The sequence below is a fragment of the Ananas comosus genome, linkage group 8, assembly GCF_001540865.1.
Source record: "Ananas comosus cultivar F153 linkage group 8, ASM154086v1, whole genome shotgun sequence".
Lineage (NCBI taxonomy): Eukaryota > Viridiplantae > Streptophyta > Magnoliopsida > Poales > Bromeliaceae > Ananas > Ananas comosus.
The window spans coordinates 6,216,709-6,235,693 of record NC_033628.1 but is presented as its reverse complement, the minus strand read 5'-3'; the positions used below and the strand labels follow the sequence as shown (position 1 = coordinate 6,235,693).

Genomic DNA, 18,985 nt, shown 5'->3' with positions numbered 1-18,985 from the left:
ATTTTAATTATATATAGGCTTAATTTTAATTTGGACTATTATTGTTGGCCCATAAAATAAATCCAAAAGTACAACCGTGTAATTGAGCCAAACTCTAAATTTACATAACACACTCTCTTTCAGGCTTCACTGTTGACATAACCCTAAAACATGATACATTCAAATTCTCAAATCCCTAATTTTTTCCCCTCTCTCTCTCTTCTCCTCTCTCCTCTCTCTGTCTCTCCTCTCTCCTTCTCCTCAGACCCTCGACCCAGTCATGCAGTCACCCTAGCTCAATTTTTGCAATATTTTGTATTTGATATTGGACATGTTGCATCAAATTGTAGGAATGTTATATAAAAATTAAACTATTGATTATATAATGTCGAGAATTTCAATCGGCTCGTTTAGAGCTCGAGCTCGGCTCGACTCGAAATTAGGCTCGCTTGAGCTCGGCTCAAATTAATTTCAAGCCGAGCTTGAGCCTAGATTTAGGCTCGAAATTAATTTCAAGCCGAATTTGAGCTGACATAAGCTCGCTCGAGCTCGGCTCGTTTCCACCCCTAATCATCGATCAATAAAAGGACTAAGCCGGTTACGAGCTTGGTTGCTACAGGCTCAATTCGAGCTCGAGCCAAGCTCAAGCCAGCTATTTAGCTATTTTTGAGCAGAGCCCAACTACCCGCAGCTCGCCCAAGCTAGGCTCGTTTACCCCCATTGATCATGATTCATTTACCATGCAGTTGTATAAGATTTTCGAAGCCTACAGGCATACTTTCTGAAAAGAACCGGCAGGGTTGCATCCTTGTCTGTGCGTAAAAATTAATTAAATTCTTTGATTCAAACGAGACGGCACCTAGAGAATCGATAAATTTGTGGTGCACATACATATTGATGTAGCAGGTGCAACCCATAGCCTTTTTCTACTAAAAAGTAATGGATGGTACTTAATTTAGACAATTTTAAAAATCTGCGTGCCCAATGCCAAACTTAAAAAATTTTCAGTTCTCTTTTACGAGGAATAAAGCTGCATTTTCAGTTTTTTCTCACGAGGAATGAAACAGCCCCCTAAAGTGGGTCTGTTGGAAATAAAAGTGGGCCCATTTAAACTCTCAGCGCATTTGTGATGTTATATTAAGAAGGAAATAAGCGTGCGTATGATATGGAATGCTTACATAAAAGGAGGAGAGAGATATAGGTGAATAATATCATGCCTACAATACTCGCTATAAGAAATTTTTCTATACTTTCATTCTCAACAACAAAGTACTTTGAGCTACAAATCTGAAAGGACAAAATAGCAAAGACCACGCTCATGAACGTTTGCTAAGACCATGAAAGAAGCGGTGTTTCCTCCTCCTCGAGTGTTTCTGATATATCCTCGACGTGATGAACGGCAAAAAGTGGACCTGCACCGACAAGGAAAGACAGATTATGCAAGTCGCAAGTTGCAAGCATCACTCGTCAAGTCATAAAAGAATGTTGATAACTTATGCTTTGAAAATCTACGATGGAACATTTGAGGTAAACGAGGTAGCAGTAAAATTAGCTATACTAAGAAATAATGCGGCCCCAAAGAACATTTCTCAGTGAAATTGGTATAAAACAAAGGTCAGTAAAGTTGGCTCACAAGAACGGCCTGAAGATACGTTCATATACCTTTTGGCATCTATGTTGTTTCATTGTAGTTTTGGCAAATATGTTTAGCTCCTGATTCTAAGAATAAATTGGTAGGACTGGAAAGGGGCACATTTTGTTGGTTACATCACAGCATTATATAAACATAATTAAAAAACAAGGGGGGAAAAACAAACGTAAAGCTGCGATAATATCCTACAAAGTGACAGTTGAAACATATGGTGGTAAAGAAAAGGCAGGCCCGGGTCCTCTATTTAGTACGCTATCAAGTTAACGTGTTGGAGGAATATAGACTAAAGGCATGGTTCACCGTTTACCATCTTATTAGATAAGACGTAACAAGGGAAATGAAGATGAGTCCTAAATCCTAATGAGAAATTTCCTATGGTATTCTTCATTCAAAGAAGGAAGATGTACAGAAAAGTTTGGGAGGTCCAAAAGGTAGGGAAATGATCTGACGTCGAACTCCGCCAAGTTTTCATGAAAAAATGAAGGATGACGTGCAGATAGTAGATGAATATTGTTTCTTTCATATCGTAGACAGCAAATGCATATATCAATCGGTAATCGACTAATTTAGTAAATCAAGAGTATTCTCGACTTTAACCACAGAAAAACAAGGGTTTTGAAAAGGAAGGTAAAGATAAACACGCTATTAATCAACTCAGACAAATTTTGAAGACTAAGAAATTGACTAGTAGATTAATAACAAGAACGAAAAGGAAATAAAGAGAATACTTGAGATCAAAGAATTAGACAGCCGCGAAATTCAGTTCAATAAATATATTTGCATTCTCTAAACATAAATCTGAAAAAGGACTTCATCTTGAATGCAAAAATCTGTGTATCCTTGTTAATCAGCTATTTGATTTATCCAAAACCTTAAAAACCATATTTACATGAAATGATGTTTTACAGCTAATTGCCGCAGAGGAGAGCCATGTAGCAACTATTACCTCTCAAATATTTGGGTACCACCTGGGTTATGAGAACTAAATTAAACATATTTCAAGTTCTATGGTTGCACTTACTAAAAACTTATTTCAAATTCTTGCCCAATTATAATTGATGTTTTCCAGGATTATCCATCACCGGTGAGGTGCATGATCGCCGCAAGTTTGACTGTGGCCAGTCGGTCTAGAGAATACCCTGTTATGTGTAAACAATAGAGTTGTAACAGGGTGGCTTTTAAGTGATGTAAACCATAAAGTGGTGAAGTTGTAATAGATGTAACTTAGAAGTTGTAATGGCTTTTATATTTAGAAGCTTTAATTATTCTAATGCTCTATCATACCCATATCGTGTCTGGCATTATACAATTGGTGTATGTTTTTCCGCTTCTTGCAAGTAGGGAAAACCTTGACCATTAGGCGGGTATGCTTCACATGTCCAAGCGAGTCCAATTGGTGGGACTCTAGGCGTGCCAGACAAGAGTAGGGATGTAAAACGGGCTGAGCGGCCCACGTGGGTCGGGCCATGGCCCGACACGGTTACTATAACATCTGTGCCAGGCCTACCAGGCGCGGCTCTTCGGGCAGTGCTGGGCCGAGCTTTTGCGGCCCGCAAGCCCAGCATGGCACGGCCCGTGTCGGGCCTGGGCCACGCCGGGCTGGAAGGTCGGCCCGTAGCCCGGCATGGCACGGCCCGTGTCTGGGTGATGGATGCAATGCACGACCCTGGGCAATGGATGTGGAAGCACGAGCCATGAGGCAATAGTATAAGTAGGGCCAAACTGTGGTCGGTCAACATGATTAAGGTAGCCGAGTGGTGACTGTTGGAAGTGAAGCCAAGTTGATAAAGGCTTTACCCCATGGTTATTCCCTTCGTCTAGTTAATTAGAAAGGAGATTAAGTGCCTGAAGAAAAGTAAGCGACAAATCATAGAGATGATAGCCCCGTTCTTCCAATGTGGGAGGACACTACGTGGCTCGTAGTAAGTAGCATGCTGGTTCGCGTTGATGATCAAGCATATGGTATTTATACACTATGTTGACTTTGTTAGCGGACGACCTCATAGAAGGTTATAAAGTTCAGTAGGTTGAGTGAGTGATTAGCCCGATTGTAATGGCAATGATGTACATGTAATATCTAGATTGGGTTATGTAGAAAAGTGCCGACAATCTAAGAGCGAAATGCTCAATACGCTACTAATGATGGGTAAGGAATTAGCTAATTATACTTCTGACCAGAGGTATAGGATCGAAAGATTTTCTTGGTCAAACATTATCATCAGAGTCAAAGCATGTAAAATCTTGCGACAGTATTTACAAGTTGGAGTGACATGTATGGATTCGAGCGTGGAATTGATATTGATGGTTTGGGAAAAAGAATTCTCATCTCTCCATAACTCTACGCGAGCTATGGGTGACTTCCTTGGTGGTGCAATCGCAAGGACCCATTGGAATATACACGTTCAAGGTAAGGAAGCCTATGCCTGAGACGGAAAGATAATGGGCACTTACGATGGTACAATTGAGGTTAAGAGTTTTTCCGACACTATGTGCTCTATATTGGGAGTGCCCAATAGCAAGGGGACATTTGGCTAAATTAATGCTAAATTGAAATCGGCTCTGGGCATGTGATATGAATTTTGTTTGATAGAGCCATGATGTTGATAAACATTATTAGAACCATGGACATTGTCCATTATTGGGGCGTAATATTCGCCATAAACTGGTTGTTAGCTGTCAATTGTACGTTGGACATAGCGCTAAATATGGGATGAGTTCCGAGTAGTCTAATAACAATCAATGGCAGAGGATCATAGTAGGCTTCCATGAGCCAAGATTGCGTGAGTATGCTGTGATGGTTGTAAAGACCTCTTCATGAGATGTCAATCTCAACATCACTTGTTAAATAGCGAATGGATGAAGGGTATGAGACCTTCATAGGTACAGTAGTGAATGAATACGAAAAGATATGCGGCATAAAGCCATTCTCTAACTTTGAAGTCCTTCAGCGATCTAGTAGTGGAAGTGATTGCACTGTCATGGAGTTAGTGTGACGGCCGCCGAATTTGTGGGAGTTAGCTTTGATGTGCCGCAACTCGAAATAAGGGAATGCACCTGAATGGTAAAGTGTATTGAAGCATAATTGCCTAATGATTGTGGCTAGTACGGAAAAGAATAAAGGCATAGTAGCTCGACAGTAGAGTATGCATGTAGGGCATGGATTGAATGTTCAGCCAAAGAGGGTTCATCGGCAGTAGCACTTAAGCTTTGGCTAAGTGTGAAGGAGGCCGAGGACCGCTTGAAGGGCTAATGAGTCATTCTAAGAGCACCGAGAAGCCGATGAAAAATAGGTTGCTCATTGGAGCGAAACAACGAGATAGGTGAGTAAGAATTAGATGTTTGATGACTCAAAGCATAACAGTTACTTGGTTTGAGGTAAGGTATTTGATGAATACATAAAGTTTGGGCGGCCTGAGGCATATTGCGGTAGGAGCATCTTGTTCACATGGCGACGGTTATCGGCCTTTGCTAGGGACTACCCGTGCTTAGACCTCGTGAAAACTGTGGAGCCTGGGGCCTTATGACCAAGCGTAGTCAACTCTGTGTGATAGCAGCCGAGACCCAAGGGCAGAGCTTGGCTGAGATTTTATAGTCAGGACGGTCTGAGCTACGACCCAAAGGCATGAAAGTGACATGTGTGATATTCGCTTTTACTAGTGGACAAAGGTTCTCGCGGGGTGAGATAAAAGAGTACTGAAGGGTGTAGAAGTAACCCGACGGTAAAATTATCAAGTATCGGAGTTCTAGTTACTCCTTAATAGGGTTTAAGGATAGAAGTTCACAATATGGATTTCCTTGTGGGATGGTTGAGCTTGTACGTGAGACTAGTTAACACTGTACAGGGTTGAATATGGCGTAAGGTAGCGTGCCAAGGGTGAAAAAGAATTGTTGGTCCAAGTACTAAAATGACAGAAGGCTTGGTCCAAGCGTGCTCTTGATCGATCACCAAGCCATCGAGTCGAGCACTACCGCAGAGATGGAATTGGACTTACGGGCGTGGTGTTCGTACTTGCTCGTCATGAGGACAACATGGTGCCTACTTGTGGCATTTGTGAATGGCGAAACGTACTCCGCATGGGAGTTAAGATGCGTTAAGTGGAGCCCCAGAATAGTTGGGGGCTAATTTTCCAGAGTAATTAAAGACTCGAGGGCGTGCTAAGGTGTGCGACCTTGTTGTGATCTTAGAGGCTTACATGTGGCAGAACCCACTATTGTAATATCCGAGATTTGATAATAAAAGAAATTCGAATTTGAATTTTTAAATTCAAAGTGTAGATAAATATATATATATATATATATATATATATATGTTGGTAGATCGCGGAGAGGGTTGGTTTCGTCGCAAATCTGTGACCAAATCGGACGAACAAAATTGTCGATTCGATGCCCCAGTCGTGCTAAACATGCTGGTGTGATCCGATCGGAAATTCGACGGATGGATCTCCGAGAATCGCGAAATGTTCGCTGAGGGGTCGAAATTGGCAAAATGGAAAATTCGTAAAAAGCCCAATATTTTATGTACCATTTTGTGCGATTCGAACGTCGAGGTGCGTACGCGCGAAATACACGCGCTATGAGGGACTGGGCTGAAAATAGTCAGCTTTGGAGGACTATTCTACAATTAATAAACCTTATATAAATATAGGTGTTAGGGTTTCATGCAGGAAACCCTTACCCTAGCTGACCAACTACCTTAGCTACACCCCCAGCCGACTCCACCACCTCCCCGTCCCTCACTGCGCACACCCCGACCACCGGCGAGCGTCCCTGGCCGCCGGAAAGGTTAGCCTTGCCTTCTTCTCCACCTTGTCTCCACCACCTCGGCCGTCAACCCCTGGGAATCACCCACACGGGTCGAGGCCCCCTTCTGTAAGGAAGTGAATCCTCGATACGTGAAACCGAACTTATGATCAAAATTGATCGGGAGTTGGTTAGGGATGCTTCGAAAAGGCCGAAGGCGTCGAAAACGGCTTACGTGCATTGAGGAAGGACCTTGGAGAGCAAGTGGATGAAATTCTGCAGTTTTCAGAATTTTTGTGCTCTCGCGGTCTGGTCCCTCAGGAGAGACCGGACCTCGTACGCGTAGAAAGTGGCAGAATAGTACTGCGCGCAATATTTGCTCTCGGGGACCGGTCCCTCTAGAGAGAGACCGGTACCCGAAAAGTGCCTAGTTTGGGCTGTGCACTAATTGCATTGTTGAGGGGGTTTTGAGCAATTGTGTATAGGTAGAGTTAAAAGAGAGAAGTGGTGGGCTCTTTCTCTTCACCCTCTTTCATTTGTGACCTAAAAACATAAGCTCTCTCTCTGTAAGCTCTCTTTCTCTCTCTCTTCAAGGTGGGAAGGAGGAGAAGGATTTGGTGGAGAAGGAAGCTAATGAGTGGAGCTTCATCTTCTTCATCTTCTTCCTTGGGTTTGGAGCAAGCTTTTGAGGTAAGCTTGTTGTCCAATAATGGTAGATTTCTAGGGTTTGAATTTTATACTCTAGAATTGGTTTGGGGTGAACCCTACGATGCTAGTAGGTTGCTAATTGCATGAATCTAGGGTTTTGTTGGAGTATTATTGCAATAGTAGCAAGCTAGGGCTCCAATGGGATTTTTGTGAAGCAGTGGGTTTGATCTAAATTGAACCTATATAAACCTAATTGCTAGGTTTTCCGACGCGTTGGCGAAGTCGGTTCGGCGATCCATCGAGCCTGCGCAAAGATATTGGCAAAAAGAACCATTTGAGCTTCGTTTCCGCCTGGAAGGCCGAAGCGACATCCTAAAATCGCGGAATCGAGTTTCTAGGGTCGCGACATCGCTGAAAGGTGGGAGGTGTCATCCCGAAGCAACTGAGCTTCTTTCTATGTCTTAGTGCATTGTCGACTTGCATATTGTATATTGTTATGCATTATAGGTTAAAGATAAGTGCATTTCCATTCCTTGTAAGTTTTCCATAGTTGATATGGTATTGTGATATGGATACTTGATGTAATGGGCATACGGATTGGGTTTTATCATTGGCAACCTATGATGCTAAACAAGTGAGGAACTTAGTGTTGTATCCGAGGATATAACGAGTGGCATTTAAACAATGTTGAATGACGTAGATGACGAGTGGCATTTGAACATAGTGTAGAGAAACACTTATGACGTAGTGAATGTAGGGAATAGGTGAGTTTCCCTAGTTATGAGACATTGCATGAGAACTTAGTGTAGTTCAGACACTGTAGCATCGAACATAGGGATAGTTGGATTCCCGATTGATTGTTAACTCCAGTTGATAGGGTATCCTCAATTGACGAGGATTGGATCATACTCACATAGTCTGTTTGGAGCTTGAGGTGGTCGCTCCACACAAGCCGTGCACTCCGGAGTTTTGTCACACGAGGGGCAAAAGCTAGTTGTTCCGCAGACGGTCTCGGGTGAGTCGAGCAGGTGCGTCTCCTCACCTATGGGATTTGAGATGTGAGTCGAAGGCGAACCTTCGAGTTAGCCAAGTGATTTGGTGAACAATGGATGGCATTATTACTTGAACATAGTATCATGATAGCGGACTTCATTATCATATTGTTCATGCATTTCTTTCAGTTGATTGAGGCATAGTAGCATATATTGTAGAATTCATTACTATGCTAGCAGTTATTTCATATCTATCTATCTATCTATCTGCTTACGCCTGCTTAGACCTAGTGGGAAGATCGACGGAATCGTCGGCCAAACCCACTGGGAACTATGAACAACAGTTCTCACCCCACTTTGTTGCAGGGCCGAGTTGGAGCGCTCCGTACCAAGATCGCGGTAAGGGCATAGTGCCCTAGTAGTTAGTAACTTTCCTTATTGCATTAGACACCCTATGTACATGAGTGTTAGATGATGTATAGGTGGTGAGATGCTTTTGGAGAGTTGTTGATGATCTTGTAGAGAACCTTATGTCCACATTTTAGGAGATGTAAATGTAATCAAGATGTATAAATGGCTGAATGTGATGTAATAGATAGAATTCTCTCTTTTGTTCACTTATATGTATACTTGTGGCTTGCTCTCACTTGTGTAGCACTTGTGGTGCTTGTATCATCGCTTGCTAGATCATGTATGTATTTAAGTTTTCCTGGGAACTTGATTGTACATGATTTTGTTGTTAAGCCTTGGGCGGACAGGGGAAGTGCTGTCCGTTCGGCGTCTGTTCGACGTGCCCGAACCGACCAAACTGGCTGTTGCGGGGCGTGATACCTTCCCTGGCCGAGATCCATCCCCAGGCGCCATCCTCACCGGCCCTCGCCGTCCGCGCGCGTCGCCACCGCCGCCTTTGCTCCCCGCGACCACCCAGACCCGGCTTGGGCCAAGCTCAGCCTAGCTCAAGACCCGCGAGTTGCCGCCGCCCTTGACCGGCCGCGCCGCCCTCCTGGGTCTCCGGAGACCCCCTCACCGGCGTCGCCGCCGTCCCCGCGGCCCCCGGCCGCCGCTGCCTCCCTGAACTGAGTCGAGCCATGCGAGCTCGTGGCTCTCCACTGCGCCACCGGCCGCCTCCCGCCGCCGGCCTGCCCGAGCCCCGGCCCCCACTGACCAGCCACACCCGCCTCTGGCCGACCCACCCGCCGTCCGGCCGCCGCCGGCCGTCCCGTGGCCTACCTTGCTCCGGTAAGGCAATTTATTGTTTCTGTGCACTGTTTCAAGTTCTGGTCGCTTTTCTGGCGATCCAAGGACACCACGACACTCTCAGAAATGAGCACGATGATCCCTGATCTGTGCTGAACATCGTGCTCACCTCTGTTGGGGTCAGCAAAGCCCCCGTTTGCGTGATAGACACTGTTTAGACACCGCGCACTATTCACTGAACTTCACGTCGCTCCCGCGCTCACCACAATGGCCAGCCATGCTCCGAAGTGTGAGCACGCCCTCCGGCATATCGAGACCTGCCAGCGGGTGTCTCGGACAGACTCCAAAGTCCTTGGTTTGCGCTGTCGGGCCGTAAAATCCCGAAAATCACATAAAATGATGTGATTTTATGTAGTCGCAGGGGCTTTTATGCAATTTTACGTTTCGTGGTTGCTATTGGCAGCGTGTGCAGGCAACGGGTGACCTCTAGACTGGTTACCCAAGGCCCCAGGCCTTTTCGAAAATCGGATGTTGATTTTCGCTGCGTTTTTCTGCAAAATTCGCCGACGGAACACGATTTCGGTTCGGAATCCTTTCGACGGTGCCTCACGATAGATCATGTTGTTGCTGAGCCTTGTTGGCTGGTCACCCGCGTCATTTCGAGGGTTCGGAAACGACGGGTGAGCGACGGCGGGTTCCGGTGTCGAAGTTGACACTTCCAGGAACCCGGATCGGAACGATTATCCGACGATAATCGTTTTGATGTGAGGATGTGTGTTTGCTGCCTGGTCACACAAATAATTGTGTTTTTTGGCAGCGGGTGACTCGTGGCACGAGTCGGTGAGTTCCGGGACAGTTCGTGGGTCCCGGCAGAGTCCCGATGCGAGTTTTGGGACTTCCGGCGAGTTACGGCAATCGGTTTTGGAAAACCAATTCCCGTGGGTTTATTACTGGGGATTGTGATTTAGTGATTCAGATTCGTGGGTTGGATTCTAACCCGGTGGACCCTTCGTAGGTCCGGTTGATACTTCTTCCATAGTCGGGAGACCAGTGCCATATACATGTGGGTACTTCAACTAGAAGTCGGTATAGTGGTGCACGCTCGGTGACATCCTTTCCACTTTTCTCCTATTATCATTTTTGCATGATATATGTTGAGCCTTGCACCTTTATTACCTCTCTATCGCTCTACTTGGTTTGTTTACCTTTCTAGCATCATTAGTAGAAGTAGAGCAGGTTTATGATTCCATGTGAGATTTGTACCTAGTCGGTCGGTTCTTGTATCTCATACTATGACCTATTCGGTCGGTTCATTGCATTTAGCATTATGACCTACTTGGTCGGTTGGATTACTTGGTGACCTATACGGTCGGTATACCCTGAGAGGTAGGATTGTCGGCTAGTTGCCGACGGTTGGCTATTGAGCATATCAACATTGATCACCCTTACTTGTTCGCATTTCATGAACACCAGCGGTCTGATCCACCGCAAGAGGATGTTCTTTTCCGGAAAAGTGGTTGGACGTACCAACCCGTGAGCCCATAGGCCTACCTTGGGTTATATGCAGATCAAGTGGCAGTGGCACACGCCTGAGGTCTGCGGGCCGACGTAGCAAGGTTTCTGATTGGGTTACTTTTGGACTTGTCGTCCGGTTGATGCATACATACAGTAGCGGTAGTGATTCATATATACATCTCGTTTTCCTTGTTTATCATTGCTACTGTATTACCATTATCTATATCTGTTGTCATCCTCCGTGACCGGTAAGTTCTCTCGCCCTCGTCGGCTTGCGGTACCCACTGGAAGGGGAGACATGTGTACATGTTCTCACCCTCCACCCCCTTTCAGGTGACGTCGCGGGTCCTAGTGAGACGGTTCGTGAGGAGCGCACTTAGCGATCGGTAGAGCTACCGACCCGTCATTTGGTTAAACTCTCAAACTTGTGTTTTAATAAATGACTTAGTCAGTATTTATGGTTCAGTGGTTTATTTTATTTGGATTCATATGGTTTTATGAATGTAATAAAGTTTACGGAGTTTTATGAGTTAAAAATAATTTTCTACCCCTCGTGGTAGCGTGCTTTAAAAGAAAAAGGTTTTCGTGCGGGAAACGGTTTTAAAAAGAATTTTCTGGTTTTTCTGGTTCCTAGTATTTCACGAGTTTTCGGGTAGGAAACGTTTTAAATTAATAGATGTTAACTTATGAATATTTGTGATGAAATGAATATGGATGTGAATGGTGAATGAATATAGATGTTCATATATTGTGGTTGTATCTTGTACTTGTGCGACGCCGTGCAAATATAGGAGAGACTCTGCCCGTATGAACAGTGGACTCTATATTTGTGGCGGATCTGGCAAACCCTAGGGGTCAAGGTTTTTCAAAAAAAAAAATAATTTGAGCACTTCCACATTGGTTTTAAATCCAAAAATGGACCCCGGGGCGTGACAACTATTGATGAAAGAAAATGCCAAACATTATTGCTTGGGAGCAATGTCGGTGAAAAGGCCACGTTGGGCTCGAAGATAGTGCAATAAGAAGGAAAAAGAGTCGTACTATGTAAAGTAGACTCTTGAGCGAACCAAGTTAATAGACAAGTAGAATGATATTGGACTGTGGATTGGATGACACCAATAATAGTCATTGGCGGAGTTCGCCTACAATAATGGTATTCGTGAGAGCATTAGAATAGCATCCTATAGAGCCATGTATGGAAGTAATGCCACTGAATCAGAGTGAGGCTGGTGAGAAATCCACCTAAGGCCCGGACATAGGGCAAAGGAAAATGTTCACTTCGTGCGCAAACCACTAGTGACAGTACAAGTTCGACATAGAGCTATGCGAACAAGCGGCAGGATGGATTGGAAGTTCAAGTAGAAGATGATGTCTCCTTGAAAGTGTCAACGATAAGTGGTATTAAGAGGTTGGCATTGGGAGAAAGTTGAGTACTCGATATGTTGAGCAATTTGAGATTTAGGGTGTGCAGGCCCAATAACGTGACGACACTCTCAAACCGAGTCAGCTGGGGGCTCGAGAGCACCACACGGAAGCATTTTCCTCATCCATTGGGAGTCAACTCGAGTTTTTCTTTTTTGCGAACGAAACTCCTTATAAGGAGGGAGGGATGTAATGTATCGAACTTTGACAAAATTGATAAAGTGCGAATTAAGTCACGTTAGACATGATTGAAATGGATTTTGAGAAGTTTAGACTGAGTCTGGATCGAATTGAGATCAATTCAGTTTTGATTTGAATGAAAACTAAGATCCAAACCTTTCGAACACCCAGAACAGGGATTTGAGTGCCCGATATGGTTTCCGACAACTCGTTGCAGCGCCGAAAAGAGCAGACGCTCTTCCATAGAGCAGAGTTGGTAAGAGGTCCACTTTCGGGTACCCGAATTGCCCTGTGGGCACCCAGATCATTTCGGGTCTCACTTAAGGGCCCCTAGAAAGCTTCCGAACTCCCAACCCGAGAGCTGGATCTCGGTGGACTGGACATTTAAGAGACTTGATTGCCCTGCGGGCGCCCGAAACAACTTTCAGACGGGTCCTTTACGGGCTTCTGAATAGATTTCGAACACTCAACCCGAAAGCACAGGTCACGCGAGAAATTAATGAATCAGACGCCCGAATTCCCTTGCGGGCGCCCGATTCGTGAACAGGGCGGGCGGAGTGGGCATCCGAATTCTGGACCGAACGCAGCTAAAATGGATTCAGGTGGGCGCACGAAACCTTGCATAAAAGTTGAGGCGGTTTGTTTTACAAAAAAAAGTGTCTGGGGGTTTATGTGCTATTAAAGCATCTCTATATAATGCGAAATCACAGCCTAAACCGTAACTCCTCACCCAATTTCCTCTTTCACTCTCTCTTCCTCTCTTTTTCTAGAATGGAGCACTAAATCCTCCGTTGTTGGACTTTGGGATTCATATCCTTGGAAGCTTGAAGGAGATCTAGAACTTCAAGAAAAAGCTCTAGAAGGGTGAAAGCAATCCTCTCAACCTGTTTTCCTTGTACTAGAAGGTGGAAAGTTGAATTGATATTATTAGAGTTTCGTTTTGGGAGGGTTGAGGTTCTAACTTTGTTAGAGCCATTTTAGGGTTTTCTTGGAGTCCCTTGGAGATGAAGACTCATCTCCAAGAGAGATCTAGAAGAAGGTGGGGAATATCTCCGAAATAAATTTGATCTCTCCTTTGTCTAAAGGATTCTCTGATTGCATGTGTATTTTATGAGTAATATGTAAGCTAAGTGGATTTAGTTACATGCTAGGAGATCAAATAAGTCAAGATGGTGTAGGCAAAAATTAGGGTTTTCACCCTTGTATGTTAAAAAAAAATGGAAACATGTGCCCGCATGTATGGGCATTCATGTAAACCTTGTTGTATAGATGAACAAATGTACATATATGCATGATTGGGTGTCATGAGAACCTTGAAACATAGGCAACAAGTGCGACATTTAACCAAGATTGGAACCTAAGGTGTGAACTGTGAAAATAGGGGCATTGAACCTAGGATGGAACCTAGGGTATAAGGCATAGTGACATGTTAACTCTAGGCTAAACTTGAACTAGAGAACAAGAGAATGTAAATGAATAACATGAATAACCCTATAAGTCGTGAACTTAGGTGGAATGATAAAATGTGTGACCTTCCGGAAGTGTCCTACTTGGGAGATACTGATCCACCTCAACTCCCAAAGTCCCAATGTTGTAAAAGGATATGTCAATCCTCTCAACTCCTGATTGTACTTGGTAATGCTTATCTCCCTCGACACCAAGTGCCTACCGATTGGAGAGATTTTGATCTCCCTTGACTCTCTTTGAGTTACCTATTGGGGAGAAGTGCGATCTCCCTCGACTCTCCATTAAGGTGTAAGAAGGAAACCAAACTAATAAGTTGGCAAAAGTAAAAAAAATGAAATGAGATGACTGTATAGGCCAATGACATAGCAAACTATTGTTGCATATTGTATATTATGTTGAGGCATGGTAGTTGTAGTCCTGTTTACTGCATTACTATTGTAGAAATGGCTATTTCAGTTATAGTTGTTATCTACTAATGCCTCATTTGGACCGAGTGTGTGCAGAGCGGCACTTTCGATGGTTGTACCCACTAAAAAGTTATTTCAAGTTCTCACCCCATTGTAATTGATGTTTTTCAGGATTACCCATCGCCAGTGAGGCAAGTGATCGCGGCAAGGGCATCACAAGTTAGATAGACTGTGGTTAGTCGGTCTAGAGAGTACCCCGTTACCGGTAAACAATAGAGTTGTACCGGGTTGTTTTTAACTGATGTAAATCCTAAAGAGGTTAAGTTGTAATAGATGTAACTTAGAAGTTAAGTTGTAATGGCTTTTATATTTAGAAGCTTTAATTTTTTTGATGCTCAACTGTACCCATATCGTGTCTGGCATTGTACAAATTGGTGCATATTTTTCGCTTCGTGCTGGTAGGAAAAGCCTTGCTCGTTCTGTGGGTCTATTGCACGTGCCTAAGCGAGTCCAATTGGTGGGACTCGGGGCGTGACATGTACCGACACCGCATCAACAAAATAATTTGGGATTTTTGGGCTAGTAAGCCTACGAAATATTTTAGTTGTAAAAATAGGCATTCAAAACTTTTATTTACAAAATTTGGCCTAAGCACCGCTTTCTAAAAGCGGTAAACCATTCACCGCTTTCATATAATTTATATGTTTTCCACATCCAAACTCCAAAAAAATGTACAGCATTAAAGTCTATAAATATTTTTAATATGTTGAAGAAAGCGGTGAATGGTTTGCCGCATTTAGAAAGCGGTAATTCATTTACCACATATGCCTAGTTTTGTAAATAAATTTTTTGCCAACCTATTTTTATAATTATAATATGGTTTAAGCCTATTAATGAAAAACATTCATATAATTTTTTGAGTTTTTAAAGGTCTTTTTTGAGTTTTTTTTAGGTGAAAAGTTTTACAAAGGCTTTACATACCAGAAATATGTAAATTTTGTAAATCTACCAACATTTGGTGTAGTAAGTCAGTTCAATTGCACATGAGATTATCTTTTAATTAAAAAGAAAAGATCTCCCCTAAATTATCATTTTTAGATGTAGTCAATTTGCGTAGTGTTTTTCTATAAATTTTTACCAATTATGACTTTAATTTTGTTTCCATGCCTATGCTTTCATAATATATATATNTCCTCGTAACAATAATCATAATATATATATATATATATATATATATATATATATATATAGGCTAGGGCTACTATACTCTTATAAGCATAGGCCATTTGTACTTATAAATTTTAGGCCGTTGGATGAAGGGATGTGCGGTTAGGATGAAAGTGGTCCCCGGTTAGGATGATAGTGGTCCCCTAGGGTTGAGTGGGTGGTTGGTTGAATAATATGATCTAACAGGTGAAAATAATCAAAGGGGTTAATCTAACGGTCAAAAACTTACGAGTACAAAAGGACCTATACTCATAAGAGTATAATAGCCAGACTACATATATATATATATATATATATACACTCATAAGCTGTTTTTGATGATGGAGCTTCCAAATCGACGATCCACTCCATTAAATATAATTTAGAGTATTTGAAACTTCTAAAAAATAAATTTCGTAATTTTCGAAATCATAATAAAGTCCACCAAGTGGGCATAAAATGAACGGTCAAAATGGAACGACGTTCTAAAAATGGATAATCGAATCTTTCAATTTAAGGTCGGAGTTATTGATCTTTATCTAAATAGTAAATAGAATTTTCTAGCAAAAATTCAATCGATTCGGATTCTTTTACACCGTCAAACTAGCAAGTATCTTATACCGGTCGTTAAAAATTGTCAATTTTGTGAGCTTTTGATCGTAAGGTAAATGATATCAAAAAATTATAAAATTTGATTTATAGAAATTTTAAATGCTCTAGATAATATTTAACAGTATGGATCGTCGATTCGGAAGCTGTTTCATCGAAAACAATTTATAAGTACGAAGGCGATCATACTCATAAGAGTATAGTAGCCAGACTATATATATATAGAGAGAGAGAGCTAGGCTGGTATACTATCGGTAGCACGGAGGCCTTCGTGCTACCAAGTTGTTTTCAATGATGTGGCTTCCAAATCAACAATCGGCTCTGTTAGGCTTGATCTACACTTTGAAAGTATTTGGATACTAAATTTCATAATTTTTCGGTATCATTTACCTATCAAACAAGTAGTCTAAAAATGAACGGCTGAAAATAAAAATCTCATAAAAAATGATAAAAAAAGAATTGTATTTAAGATCAGAGGCACTGATCTTACTCTAAATAGTGAAAAGAATTTTCTATTAAATATTTCATTCAGTGGGATTGTCGTTTACATCCGTTAATTCAACAAACGCATCCATCTACCATTAAAGATTACTCAATTTTGATATATTTTAATCACTTAGCCAAATGAGTGTTCGAAAATTATTGAAAATGGTAGTGTCCAAATCAGTTTAATAGTGCTAGATCAAGTCGTAACGAACGATCGGTCAATTTGGAAGCCGCTATCATTGAAAACAAGCTTGGTTAACACCTGAGTACGCATCTGTGCTACCGAATAGATATACAGCTAGAGATTATATTACTATATATATACTATATATATATATATATATATATATTATAATATAATACTATAGATATAGAGTCGGCGGAATATGATCGGATAGCACCAAGGTTTGGTGCTAATCAAGTTTGCCACGTTAATTTAACATTCTTGATTTTATTTTAGCAATTAAATTCATTATTCCACAACCACTCAACCCTATAGGGGCCACATCATCCCTAACCGACGTTTCTCATCCAAGGGCTAAAACTAAAGCACAATAGTTGGTGCTATGATAGCATTCTTTAGCCTAATTCTATACTATATATATATTCATATATATATAATATATACAACTCGACTTATTACAACTATATGAGATGTAACACCTAGCCATTTTGGCTATTAGAGGATTGAAACAATCTAGAAAGCTAATTTTTCATAAAAATTTGATTAAAAATCCTTGGCAATGCGTGCCAATTTGCTAATGGTGTGACAAGCACACAAACTTATAAAAAAAAATTAATAAAAATATTTTTAAAAGATTTAAAATGAAAAGAAACCATCGGAGCAATTGTGGTCCTATTCTAGTCAATCTAGTCATCAAGTGGGCCCTCATCGAATCAATATGGATGAATCTTGCATATGTCCATAAAAACAGTAAGAAAAATATAATTTTCTCTAATTTTGTATTTATATATTTAATTTTGAAAAAAAAAGATAAAATAAAAAGTACGGTAAAAATAATCAAGTTTATTGAAAACTTGCTTAATTTATTCATCATATGATTTATTGTTAAATCTTCATGGATAGATTTTTTAAAACAATAGTTTTCGTTAAATTTTTTAATAAATATTCTAAAAAAATTGAAAATGAAAAGGAATTATCAGCACAATTGCGGTCCTATTCTAGCTAATCTAGTCATCATACGGTCCCTCGTCGAATCTGTATATGGATCTTGCAAATTTTCATAATTTTTCCTAAAAAAAATTCTCATAATTTTGTATTTTATAATTTTTAAAATTCCGAAAAATAAAGATAACATCAAAAGAATTTTCAAAGTTAATCAATTTTTATTGCAAACTTGATTAATTTATTCGTCATATGATTTATTGTTAAATCTTCATGATAGATCTCACTATTTTTCTTAAAATTATTGGAAAAAATAGTTTTCTTCAAATTTTTTAACAAATATTTTAAAAAAAATCGAAAATAAGAAGGAATTTTGAAACTAATCCTTCTTGGAACTAAGCAGCCATCTTTTCGTCAAGATATAAAAAATATGTTTTAAATCATTATTGTACTTGGGGATTTTGTTATTGTAGTTTAATTGCTATTCTGTATGAACTATAGTTATATTTTATTTCACATATAAAAAAAAAAACCTACCACTATATCAATGAGTGTAATAAGCTATACATAACCATTATTTATAATTATTTTTCTAAATCTTTCAAAATAACATTATAAGAGCTTAGTAGATCGAAAAAAAAAACAAAACAAAATAAGGCCCCGTCAAAGCATGCCTCTAGGAAGTTGTGCGTGCCCATCGGCACACAGAGGCATACCCGTGTCATACTCGTACCGTCCCTGTGCCACAACACTTTAATCCTTGAGTTAAATTATAATATGCTTTCTTCATTAGTTGTTCATAAAAATAATGCAATAACTAATCAATTAATAGATATAATGCATGTTCTCACTTAGCCAGTGAACATTAATTACCTTGGAATTGTTCTGAATGCCATGTTCAGATAGTAAGGAATTGTCATCAATCAACTTATCATTATGATGAGTCAGACAATAGTTAGCCCAAATATGCCTCCTGCAATGTAGAAAGGCAATTTTCTAGCTGAAGAACTCTGTGAAATGATTGAGAATATATTACCTAGCAAGACACCGACTTTGAGTAACCAATAACCAAATTACCAAGACAGTACATAATTTACTTCAAAGACAGCCAATTCTAGAAAAAAAAAAAAATCAATGCAAAATCTTACAGGTTTTCAACAAATACAGTACATTAACCTACTTCAAAGACAACCAATTCTAGATGAAAATCTAGGCACAATCTTACAATACATCATGTAGTTCAAAGACAATCAATTCTAGATGAAAATATATGCAATATCTTCTAATAGTATATTTTAATTTCCAAAAGGAACGTTGAGATCAAACAATGATTAATTGAAGACAAAAGTGAGAGAAGATA

The 18,985-nt window shown here is 40.9% G+C and overlaps 1 protein-coding gene across 10 annotated transcripts in view; it reads right to left on the bottom strand.

Moving 5' to 3' along the window:
* The window catches only part of LOC109714419 (U11/U12 small nuclear ribonucleoprotein 25 kDa protein), a 61,438-nt gene continuing 43,538 nt past the window's right edge, over window positions 1,086-18,985 (bottom strand). For 6 of the 10 annotated variants that reach the window (XM_020239031.1, XM_020239038.1, XM_020239036.1 and 3 more), the window contains 2 exons: window positions 18,499-18,598; window positions 1,086-1,391 (listed from right to left, as the gene is read on the bottom strand). In XM_020239031.1, coding sequence (XP_020094620.1) covers window positions 1,296-1,391; window positions 18,499-18,598 — 196 coding nt within the window. In that variant the 3' untranslated portion in view covers window positions 1,086-1,295. Of the gene's footprint in view, window positions 1,392-2,675; window positions 2,770-18,255; window positions 18,364-18,498; window positions 18,599-18,985 lie in introns of those variants that run through there. The other 4 variants (XM_020239039.1, XM_020239040.1, XR_002217374.1 and 1 more) reach the window with 3 other exon arrangements.